Here is a 12,546-nt window from a genome sequence, read left to right as displayed (position 1 = left end):
GAAGGAGGACCACTGCTTCTCTTGCACAAAACAGTCTGTTGTTGTCAGCGCTTTCTTTCCACTGGTGGAAACAAACAAGAATTCATTGCCTCACTGAATGCAGTTTTACAATGAGACTAGTTAATAGCTGGCATTTTTGTTCACAAAATTTCTGAAGCCGAGGTCTAGCTGTAAATTTGACTTAGCACTTGGGTGGTGTGCTGAAACACAGGAAAGACAAATGGTATCACAAAGGTGAAAACAGAAGCCAGTGGGTGGACAAGGACATTACCCCATACCTTCAGACTGCAAATGCTTTCCTTTAGGAGCTGCCAAAGATGTATCAGTTTTAACTGAGGGGGCAAAAGGTCCATGAACAAAATAAGCAAAACATTTAGAAGCAATTTTTCCATGCAACCATGTGCTTTCTAGAGGACAAAAATGTTATTTTGTGAGCAGCCATTTTTTAAAAGCACTATTGTTGCCTCTTCTAAAGAAAGGACAGGTTCCCATCTTCTCTTCCAAAAAATTAAAAATTCTCAAATTTTGAGAGATCAGCAGGACTTGGCCATGTGCTGGCATTTCACTGTAAGCCTTCTTGTTCATGCTGAATTTCAAAATTTCTTCTTGGTAACAATTTCTGACCTGGGCATTCAGCGAAGTTTACCAAGGCCTCTGTTTTAGGGCAAATGTCCCACAAAACATGCCCATCTGCATTGTTTTGCAGAAGCCCAGGTTGATGATTGCTTACTCATGGATGGAGCACTGCTAAGTGAAGTCTGATATCAGAGCAAGATAAGTTACCAATTAATTTTTGATTTTGGTGTGGATTTTCAGTAAGTGAATATCACTCCTTAGTCAGCATTTTGTTATTTTACCTGGATCCAAGTGAAAATCTTGGATTCTACTTTTCAAGGTCAAGGTGTGATTTCCAAATCTTATCATCAAATTAAAGGAAAATACAAATAAATTCTCAGAGCCTGTTGAGAAATATACCTACTTTTGCCATTGCAATTAATTTTTAGAAGCTTCTTAAAAAAGGTCAAAACCTATGCAAGCAAGAAGAATCAGTTTCTCATTTATAATTTTTTTAAAATCAAAATGTGAAGTGTAAGAACTACTTAAGGCTTACTCCTTTCTGGCGATCCCTGGAAAAATGAAGAGATCTTTCATCTGCCCTTTAAATTTATTTTTTATCTGAAAAAGTAATAAATTATACTGAAGTCAGGGGAAAGACTTTTGTTAAACAAGGCCTCATTTTCATCATACTTAAAGGAATGTATTTACTAGAGACATTTTTCCCTCTCAAGAATAAAATAAAATAAAACCACATTCCTCTCTTGGGAAATGATGGAGGGTCCTCAAAGTGCATTTTCAAAGGGTTTTGAATGAAAATAAATAATTCTGATTCTTAGCTGAAGGGGGAAAAAAGGAGAAAACTTCTAAATGGATTCCCCAGGGTGAATCATTGAATGCTGTAGGGATACCTGGAATACTTTAGAGAAAAGACATTTTCCAGGGATGTATCAGTTTTAACTGTGAGAGGCAGTGAAGAAATTAAACAAAACATTTACAGTGAGACTTCCTACACATCCAGCCATACTCTGGGTCCGGTGAAAGTTGCCTGGATAGAAGGCATCAGTAACTTCTGCTTCATCAAGTGGAGCTTGCATGGGCTTGTTTTGGAAAAGAAAGCTACTTATGAAGTTTATCACACAAACAAACTGACCTCACTCTAATTTCCAGATCCCGTGCTTCATTATTATTTTTGCTTTCAGCATTCTTACCAGCCAACCAGTAACTGGTGAAGGAAGAGTTTGGCTTGGGACTACTAGAAAAAATTCAAGAAGATCCACCAGAATTCATTTGCTGGACTATAAATGACAATAAAAATGATTAGTGACTGAGATTTTGAGACAGAGCACACATAGTACTGCTTCTACCAGCAGCATGAAATATATCAAGCAATCAAGAAAAATCCTACAAAGGGTGTTAAATTTAAAACACACTACAATCACTGTGTAATCACATCCATATTGTACATAGATCCTTGACAAGTTTTCATGCCTCCACTATTTTAACTGGAAAAAGAAAACCTAACGGATTTTTAACAATTCTTTGTGAAAATTTGTCTTCCTGTGAGAAAAGAGTGCTTAGACCTGTCTAATATAGTGATCAAGACGTATTTATCAAGAAAATAGAAAACAGATATTTACATTTACAAACATAAAAATATTAGTACACTTGTTATGAATCACCGACTAAAAGTTAAAGTTCTTGGTATCAAATCACAATGATTTCACAATTAAACCTTCTAACAAATATGAACGAATACATTTTATTCCCCTTCATCTACTGGCAAATTGTAAGTACACTGTTACTTAAGTCAATACCAAAATGGCATTAAGATGCACAGGGGAAATAAAAAAAATACAACAACAAAACCAAAAAGATTCACAGTAAGTGGAAATGGCAAGGCCTGGAAACCACAGATCCTCTAAACTGCATGGTTTTTCCCTCAAGGAGACTTTGCAGCAGCAATCAGAACTACTCCTAAGGCCGGAGGGAGAAGAGGGAGAAGACAGAGAGGAGGGAAAAATCCAAGTAATCCAAAATCCAGTAGTATAGGTAAGGTGTGCTAAAATAATAATTTTAATAAAGATTTCACTTTTTCATGCAAATATTTGATGATACAGCTTGAAAGTACTGCTGTCACACTGCATCTCTGAAAGCATGTTACAAACCTTTGCTCTCCATACTATGAAACAAGATTTTATCCTGTAAACTTATGAGCTCTCCATTTAGGCTACAGTCATCGGCAACAATTTCCCAGATTACTTGACTGTAGCGTTAAATTCACAGTACATGCACATTTAAAATATACTGATCTAAAAACACTGGGACTGCACATAACTGCAACCTCTATGCTAGACCAGAAAGTCATTGATGCTCAGACTTCTACTGCCTGCACCAACTACAGAGTTTATTGCCCTGTTTTTCTGTCAGGATTAAATCAATACACAAGTGACATTTCTGTGGCGTGGGGGTCAGGCAGGGTTGGTGACTCTGAACTGGCCCCCTGTGCGACCACAGGGTAACACAGTATTTATGGCTTCACATTGCACCACTTCCACACAAGAAACTGTGAAAAATGCTGCTCTCATCTGAACTTCAGCATGATGTTACGGCCCAGCCCAACTCTCTATAAAAAATGTATTAATTACAAGGAAAAACATTTGACTGGGTGCTGCTCTTCTCCCCACGAGGCCACTGCTACCTTGTGGAAGGACATCTCCCAGCTAAGACAGCATCCTCAATTTCAGTCATCTCAGGAAAAATGCTGCTGCAAAGCTCATCTCTCCCAACAGCAGCAGGACTCCTCAAGGAGGAGGTAAATAGGTGAAGTTGTCTTCTTACAGTCACTGGGCTCAGAGTTAAACCCTGGCTTCTCCAAAAGATCATCTTATAAGCTGCACTGTGTAAGAGGGGTGATGCTTCCTTCCACAGGCGGGAAGGTCTGTCAAAGCTTGAGAGATGCCATAACCAAGCTCTGTCTAGACACGATCATCTTCATCTCAGTCCAGGACCACAGCCTTGGTAACTGATGAAATGTATTTCATATTGTTCAAGCCTTAAGGCCAACAAAGATAAACCATTCCAGTTAATTACTTGACTGAGGCTGCATGAGGGATATGGAAATAAAGACATGCCTCTGTCAAGACACCATGTGCTGTCAGTCAGGTTGTAGCATTATTTCATAGTCTTTTTATATTTTACTGATAATCAAGTGCTTTTAGTGCATGAGAAGGAAAAGGAAGTGAAGATGCAGACTGCATGTCAAAACAACAATTCAGAAAAGTTAAAGTTATCAATAACATACTTTATTTTCTTCAATGGTGTAGCTACAGCATATGTGAACACTCATGTGCATTAACAGGTTTTTTTTGCTGTTTTCCACTCCCATTTGGCACCTAGATGTGAAAGAAAAGCTAGAAAAGTTAAAAAATAAGTCTCATGTAATTCATAACTGCTGTAGAGAGGGCAGGAAAAAAGCTGTTGCTGAGCAGTTCTACCCTTCCAGATGTTTATACTGAACTTCCAGATGTTTTTCTTACATTTCGTTCTTCATTATAATAAGTAAAAGACCGTCTTCAAACACTGTGAGACTCCTTTAAATCAAAATTTATACAAACTCAGAGTTTATACAAAAAAAAATCTTCAGCTTTTTTATCTGTGCCCACACTAATGTCCCAATATTACAGAGTAAACCACATTTCTGCAAACAAAGGGGATGATTGTACAGGCAGGAAAGTCCTAAGTGTCTTTTTACTTCCCAGGAACATAAAGGGTAAACAATTCTGATTTCATTGTTTGGTCTCCCTACATCCTGGGGGCTAGCTGTGGTTCTTGGCTCAACAGGCATGCCTCATTTTGGCCAAACAACACTGAGAGTTCACCCAACATAGAAAGTTAATCCTCAGGATTAATAAAATACAAATAAGGATTGTTGGTATCGTGCTTATTTGAAATTCAGTTGTAAACCCTCAGTATCACAATCTCACAGTCTAAATTCTAAATAGAGATGAATGCCCAAAGATGCATGTGGAAGTATATGGCAGAGTTATCCACACTGTAAAAACGAGAGGCAACAAATTAGGATGGATATTTAATCAGCATTTAGGCAGGAGAAAGAAAGACTAACTTTTCAACAGCAACATTCTAAGCCAGTACTTCTCTAGAAATGCAGATATGTACCTGAAAATTTCTGAAAGACCCTAGCCTTTCATGAGTGATTCCAAGCCAGGGAAATCCAGACCAGAGCTAGTTTATCTAGGCCTGGGCTCTGAAATCCTTAATTTCGTGCTTTCACTATTTCTTAAAACAATAGTTAGATATTGTCATACATTTTTGGGCCAAACTGGCCCAGACAAATGCTTTCAGAGTCTAACTATGATCCCCAGCAGAAAAACAGTTTAGCTTTGTCTTTAAATGTAACATGAGAAAAAGTGGAGAACAGAAGAGAGGATGCCAAGTTTCAGCTGATGTATCTGCTCAGTTTCTGCCTGTTCCCTGATTGCTCATTTAAAGGGAACACATGGTGGTGGTGAAAGGCAAAGTGTCACTGAGCTGCAAGCCAAACCAGACATGATTTTATGGCTGTGTGCAGTACACAGATCAGTTCTTCCTTAGTTCCAGTGCAAAGGAAAGGCATGGTTTAGAGAAAGAGCTTTATGTTCCTTGTTACTTTTGAAAGATTTCAAAAGCAGCCTTGTTAAAAGAAAAAAGGGCTCAGCTATGAAATCACTTCCTTCTGTTTAAACTATTTCACTCAAGGAAAAAAACAAGAGGGCATGAAAAAAAAAATAAAAAAAATCTGTTCTCTGCTTTTGACTTGTTCCTAGGACTCAGCATCCCACCCGCTCTGTGGGATGACGCAGTGTGCCAGATCCCGACCGCTCCAGTCAGTGCGTCAGGCGGCCATAGCCCTCCCCACACAATCACCCTCTTGTCAGAGGCAGCTGGCACCCTCCCTGCACATGCTGACAGCATCGCTGCCTGGAGGACTGCACCCCTTTGGGGCAGCTCTTCTCCTCTTGGAGCAAGGCAGCAAGGCATGAGGAGGCCAGGCCGTGTTAGGCAGCTAACAAACAAGAAGCTCTTGTGTTATTCCCTCCCCCTCCTGCCTCCAAACACAGTGAGAATGCAGACAGGGGAAAAGATGCTCTTCTGCTTGCAGCAGCAGCAGCATGGCTGTGCCTGGGAGTACAGCCAGCAGAACAACTCCAGGGCACCCGTTTATGGAAGTTTAAAAGTCAAATGAACAGTTCACTGCTGCCCAATTCACAATGGGGTTACTTACAGCTGAGCAGCTGTAATTTTAACAAAGATTCTAAAATGAGGAATGGTTTGCCTCCCTCTGCCAATGCTCACAGGTTTACCCAGAGCCCCAGTTCTGTTTTCCTTTCAATCCCAGGGCACCCTCCCTGTCCTCCAAAATTAATTGTCTTCTCCTGTGTAAAGCAGGCTGACACAAACCAGCTCCCTTCCCCACTCAGCTGTGGGGAAGGAGAGGAGGGAGAAGCATCTTCAGAATAAATTACTCTCCTTCTCAGCTTCACTTCCTGCAAAAAGTTGGTTTCTGCCTCAAACCTCATTGCTCAATGTATTGAGCAATGTATTATTACTCTGATCTGCACCATTAAGAAAGGCAGGGATTCTTTTCCTGCATGTTTTTGAGGTTCACCGATGTAGAAAAAGCCAGATAACATGAGATAAATGTTCAGCAAATTGCTCCATGCAGACTAACACACTCACCTTTTCTGTCCTTCCTAAAGCTCCAGTAGATAAACATGAAGAAGGCACTCAGGAAGTATGACCCTTGAAATTAAATCTTCTGCTTAAGAAAACTTTAAGCCAGACTTACAAGACTGCAAACAGTGATAGAGCATCACCACACTTGCCTGATCAACATGTTGACCACACTGTTTGCTCAAGAGATACCTGCTGATATCTGCGATATCTGTTGCCCAAAAGTCCTTTGAAGTGATGCTTAGCTTTTCTTCTTTAGAACCATAAAACAATCCTCCCCTGAAGTGCAAATTCAGCAATATGGGATGATACTCCCAGCTGATGGCAACTAATGAAAATTTCTCATGGTGTACGACGTAGCAGTCTGGTAACACCCTAATGCACAAATATTTAACTCCCTCAAAGTCCCTGTGGTTACCCCAAAGCCTAACTCTTGACTTCAGTCTACTCTTTATTTATTTATTTCTTAAATTAAAAGAATTTACACAGCAAACCCACAGCTGTTTCCCAACCATCTTTATCTTGCAGCTGTGCCTTCCAGGTGGTAAGGAGGTGAAAGCACTGCTGCTTCTTTACACTGCAAGCCTATGACTGACCTCCTCTAGCTTTCCTCTAGAAACCACTTAGGGAAAAAACCAAACCCCAAACCCTTTGCAAAATATACCAAGGTGGGAGCTGCAAAAATGATAAAGAGTGTCTACGAGCACTTTTGTTTCTTTTGAACAGATTAATTAAAATAGTAAGTTATTTAATAAAATAATAAGTTATTTAATAAAAGAATAAGTCTAGTACCATACATGCTTGGGATTAGCTGACATTTGCTATTTATTCAGTGAATGTTTATTGCTACAACTCCACATGCATTGATAGAAGTGCCTACTATTTTCCATCCACTTTTTTTAGTAGGTGTTTTTGGAGTCTTTTGCCTTATTTTTTTTTTTATGTCTGAGCCAGTCTTTCACCTCATAGGAAATACTGTATGAACAATAATGTCTTCAGGAAGGAAAACAAAGAGCTGTTTCCTAAAAGAGGACTGCAAAACCCAAATTTTCTTGGTATTCTTAACCTCATCTTTCATTCTGCCATGAGAATCATGGAGATGGGAAAGGACAGATTTTTGAACCACCAGGAAGTCAGGAGAGGTTTCACCAACCACTACAGTCTCCCTTGGAAAACTCATATATAAGTTCCTTCCTTGAAGAGGAGAGCAGGACATGACGGAATGCATCTTATCAATGGTTTAGCAGGTTAGTTAACTGCACAATTCATGTTCTGGTTGGAAAGCAAATTACTAGGTCAAAGTTCAACATGTAAATTCTCAACCTAAAAAGTGAGTTGACACAGTGACTCACACCCAATCTCTGCCACCATTCTGCTAGTTGTGATAGAAAGATCAAGTCACAGCATAGACCTATGGGAACCATAATGTCAAGGACAGAAATGAGGCTAAGTTTTGGGCTTTGTAGACTGCATAACAATTGCATTTATGAACTGTTAGGGCAACCATCTGATGCAACAGGCTACTGGGATACTGGCAGACACATGTACTGTACTGGGAGACCTAATAGGTGAGAACACATATTGGGACAAGGAGACAACCTGCACCATCACTAAGATCTGCAGGAACAAAGAAGAGAACAAACAGCAAAGAAGATCAACAGGAAATGGTACTCAGCCTTTATGCTGTGCTTCTGCATAAGGAAACTGGGACCCCCAGACAAAACCCTAGTAAAACGATACGCAAAATTACAATAACCTCCTGAATCCAAAATGTGTTATGGTATTTCCCTCATGCCAAACACTGAAGCCTACTCACCTCCTGAGCAGTGTGCTGAACACCAGTATCTCACATGCTACCTTCCTGTATTAGCAAATGCACCAAACACTATAGGACTGGGTACATGCAGTCCTGCTTAACACACAATTTTTTTGTGAATAGCCTGTGGCTCCTGAGGTGTTCTCCATATACTGGAATTTCACATGAATACACACAACACCTTTTTTGGTGACAAAAAGGAGACAACAGATACTTCAGTGGAATACCAAGCCTTCCCTGTACTATTTTAAGTTGGAAGCCATTTGGCATCTTCAAAGGCAAAAGGACAAACATTATGTAATAGGTTGCTACAAAAGATTTTAAACATGTGTTGCTGCAAAAAACCCCACATTACATTTTCACTGGTTTCATGTTACAGGGCTGAGTGACCATGTCACATCAACTTCCATAAATAAGCTTGATAGTCCCAGTGGTCACAGTAGTGAACTCTGGGTGCTCTTATTGTCTGCACCTCTTCCAGTGTCTTCCAAATTCTGCTGACCCCCAGGAGTTGAGCATGCATTACTGAAAACACCTGATAAGAAACAGAGCAGGGAGAACAGGGTGGGCAAAGTAGGCACTTACCAAGCACAATGACCACAGTCTTCAGGAGGCTCATCATGGTGTCCCGATTCCTGCGGGGTCCAGAACTGTGCCTGGACATTCTCATAGTCCTTTGGCGAACGTACCCAAAGATGTGAGCATATAGGACCACCATGACCACAAAAGTGACCAGGTTGAAAATAGCCCAGAAGACCAGGTAGGAGTCACTATAGAGCGGTGCCATGTTGGAGCAGTGGGTGATATCACAAATGCAGTTCCATCCGACACTCGGGATGGCCCCCATGACGATGGCCATAGTCCAGATAACAACAATGACAACGACCACCCGGCGGTTGCTCATCCGAGTGTGCAGCTGCATTCGGAAAACCGTAATGTGCCGCTCAATGGCAATGGCCAACAAGTTGGCCACAGAGGCTGTCAGACTGGTATCAATGAGACCCTGACGGAGAAGCCAGGTACTTACAGTCAGTCTTCTAGTGTTGGGTCCTGTGTTGAACATTAAGTAAAAGTAAGCCAGCCCTGCAAAAAAGTCCGCAGCAGCTAAGTTGGCCATTAAGTAATAAATAGGAAAGTGGAATCGGCGATTGACATAAATAGCCACCATAACCAAGAGGTTGGCCAGCATTATGAAGATGCAGACGGTAATCCCCAGTCCCATTACAAGCTTGCTGACAGTGTTCCATTCAGTGGCTAGATATTTTCCACTTCGGTTATAAAAGAAGGCAATGGTTTCATTGTAGTAGCACTGTGGTTCACTCATGGCTGTGGACTGAAAGAAGAGAGAAAAAAAAAATCCAGAATGACATCAGAACTGAAAACATATGATTGCCTTCATGGCTAAGACATACACAAAGAGGGGGGAGGGGGACAGGAAAGGAACATGCTTCAGAACAAATTAATTGTTTCAGACCAAATGGTATTCCACAACTCAAAAACAATTGCTTTGAGGAATCTAGTAACAGAACCAGATTAGAAACAACCAGAAATGGTTCCATCTGCTCTGGGAGCCAGCATGATTTCTGATGTAGTTATAAACTGCATAGAAAAAGAGCTTCTGGCCAAGCAGTTCCGCTGAGAAATTCAGTTAAAGGCATGAAATTCATAATTAAGAAAAATTAACTCTGCTAGACACTTATTTATGTTATCAGCATACAGAACTGTTGTTTGATTGTAGTGGAAGAATACTTCTTCAAAGAGGAGGAAATGTGCATTACGTTCCCAAGCAGGTTTTAACTCACTCCATTTTCCATCATGGGTATTCCTTCTTGTCCCATCTTAAAATGTGGGAAGAACACCCTAGATAATGATTGTCAGTATGTTCTGAGACCGTGAATTACAAGGGATAATGTATGGCCGTAAAAAGTGCTTTTTATGAACAATAAAGGAAGCATGACATAGCATTTCTGTGAGCACCAGCCACGTTTCTAGAAATGGTTTGAAATACACAATGCTTTAATATAACTCACCAGAAGTGATTTATTCCAATTTGAAATAGGAGTAAGACAAGAAAGAAGAAAAGAAATATTTGGCTTAACTAGTGTTAAAAGCATCCACCCTTATTTCCTGCAATAACTATTGTCGTGGCTATGTCAGAGAACACATGATTAATTTTTTTTTGCAGAGTACTCTGCTGAGAACAGCTAGGGGGGCAACAAACCAGCCCATATTCTACTAGAATGTGGAAGTTTTGGGTAAAACTGTTGGCTTATAAGAAAATGTCTAAGGAGTTTCCTTTTTCAGTTCCATTTAATTACTCAAGGTACAATTCCCAAAAGGCAAACCTTAGGAAAAGAAATCCCTCTGAATAAAATCTGGTTTCTTGTTTAGCATGGGTAAACAAAAAATATGTAAAAATAATAATTATAAAAAATCAAACCAAGAAACACATGTCAAAAAAGTCTTTTTCTATATAAGATCTGCCTTTGCCTTTCTGCTTTTATTGCTCTGGAACTCTATCGACTAAACTTGAATTTTTACAAAAATAGAACCAGTTTTAATAATGCAGGTAAGAAGCCAAATCAAGTAACAGATCAACAACACTAAAAGACAGCAACTTCTTCCCATTAAAACATACAAAGTTAACCATAGGTTTTGGACAGCTCCAGTTACTCTGCAGGAAGTCCTAGAGCCAGCCTAACCTTGTTGAAAACAAAAACATACAGAATTGGGAAATAGAATTCATAGCTTGACTCAAGTGAAAATAGTATCTGATAAAGATCTCCTTAGAATTCCCCAAAACTGTTTCTGTTTCTTTTCATTTCTACATTTGTCAATGCAATTAAGCCAATTCCAATAAAGCAATATACAAAACTTTCCATCTATATCCCAAATGGACTACATGACGTTTAAATTTATGTTAAAGAAAAAGGTCTTTTAGGAAAGATTTTACCTCCAGCCTAAACATTGACCAGAAACATTTGCAGTCCCAGGATAATAAAAAGTTAGAGTAAAGAGTATTTCTCAGCACAGTGAGTATAATGCTTTTATTGCTCCTCTAGGATACATCAGCCCTTGGGTTTGAAGCCTTTTAGCCTTAATGACTTAAGAAATTTTGAAAGTTCTCATGTAGGATCTGTTGCATATAAAAAAAAATTATTATAAGGGACCTTTAACAAAAGGAGACCTGGGTACAAGACATCTGGCTTTAATTCTTTGGTTAAAGACCTTGTAGTAATAACAGGTCAAGTATATGAACCCTTGAGGGAGAGAGGAAGTCATATGAATGAATTAGTGGCCCTTATAAAAGCTTGCCAACATCTGCATTAATTATGTAATGCACAGGATTTTTAGTCTCTGTAGGAATATCTGGATGCAGGATCTAGTGGATACTTGTGATCTTGAATAAATTCTCTTTGCCTGTGTATTTGTCACTTTTTTTCTTTCAGATGTCTGCTGCCCACATGTAATGATTCCTGCTTTACTGTTGCTCCTATGGAAAGAGGCGTGCTACACCTGGAAAAACATGAATTTTTAATTCAAAAATTTAAAATGTGGCCAGTATTATGCTTTTTATTTTCTTTTTCCTTCTTTTTTTCCTTGTAGTTTTGTTTGCACATGGGCTTAAAATGTGAATTATTCCCTGATTGTGCAATGTTCTCCCCTACCTTTTAGTTTGAAATCTGAAACAAAGTATGACAAAAAATATGACTTAATCATGAATTGCCAAGCCAAGGTGGAATGAACATACATACATATGGATATGCAAAATGCTACAGAGCCAGACTTGTTCAATTTAAAACTATGACAGCACTTGAGCAATCTCAGAGAAGTTAGCATGAGGCACACTTGCTGCTTCTCTCATTTGGAAGACAGAAAAACAAAATGCTGTGTTCATGTAAGGGATTTTGGAGAAGCTTTGTTTTTAAGGCATTCTAATCTAAAACCTAGGATCTCCTGTAAAAGTAATCTTTTTGTGCCCTGCACCCCCCACCCCCCCCAAGGGGAAGAAGAGAAGAAGATGAGACAGTTTGCTGCCAAAAATTCCAGCAGAGGACTTCCAGATTATCAGCTTTCTTGGATGCCACTGCATATCTTAAAGGAAGGTTTTGACCTCTCAGGTCACAAACAAAAATCCCAAGGCATCACATTTAACTGGGATACTGACTGGAAAGGCTCAAGCAGGAGAGAAATGCACTGTATCCCTCAGTACTCAAAGTGTTAACATACCACAAAGGCATATCCAAGCAGGCAGACCCCATCCCCTCTCTCCTGCCCCTGCAGGAAAAGGGGCAGGGAAGTTTATATTTTAATTTCCTGAAATTTCACTCAGTGTGTTTCACTGCCTGTGTAAGCCAGATGTGTGGTGCCCGGAGATTTACCTCATCCAGTCAGTATATCTCAACAGAAGTTTAAAACAAACTGAGCTGCAAATTGCCCAT

The 12,546-nt window shown here is 39.7% G+C and overlaps 1 protein-coding gene across 3 annotated transcripts in view; it reads right to left on the bottom strand.

The window, feature by feature from the left end:
- Positions 1-12,546, bottom strand: part of LPAR1 (lysophosphatidic acid receptor 1) — a 70,211-nt gene that overhangs the window by 25,248 nt on the left and 32,417 nt on the right. For all 3 annotated transcript variants that reach the window (XM_074532426.1, XM_074532428.1, XM_074532425.1), the window contains one exon: positions 8,690-9,437. In XM_074532426.1, coding sequence (XP_074388527.1) covers positions 8,690-9,437 — 748 coding nt within the window. The remainder of the gene's footprint in view (positions 1-8,689; positions 9,438-12,546) is intronic.

This window comes from Zonotrichia albicollis, chromosome Z (assembly GCF_047830755.1).
Source record: "Zonotrichia albicollis isolate bZonAlb1 chromosome Z, bZonAlb1.hap1, whole genome shotgun sequence".
NCBI lineage: Eukaryota > Metazoa > Chordata > Aves > Passeriformes > Passerellidae > Zonotrichia > Zonotrichia albicollis.
Note: the sequence above shows the minus strand (reverse complement) of the source record. Positions and strands in the feature narration are given on the sequence as shown.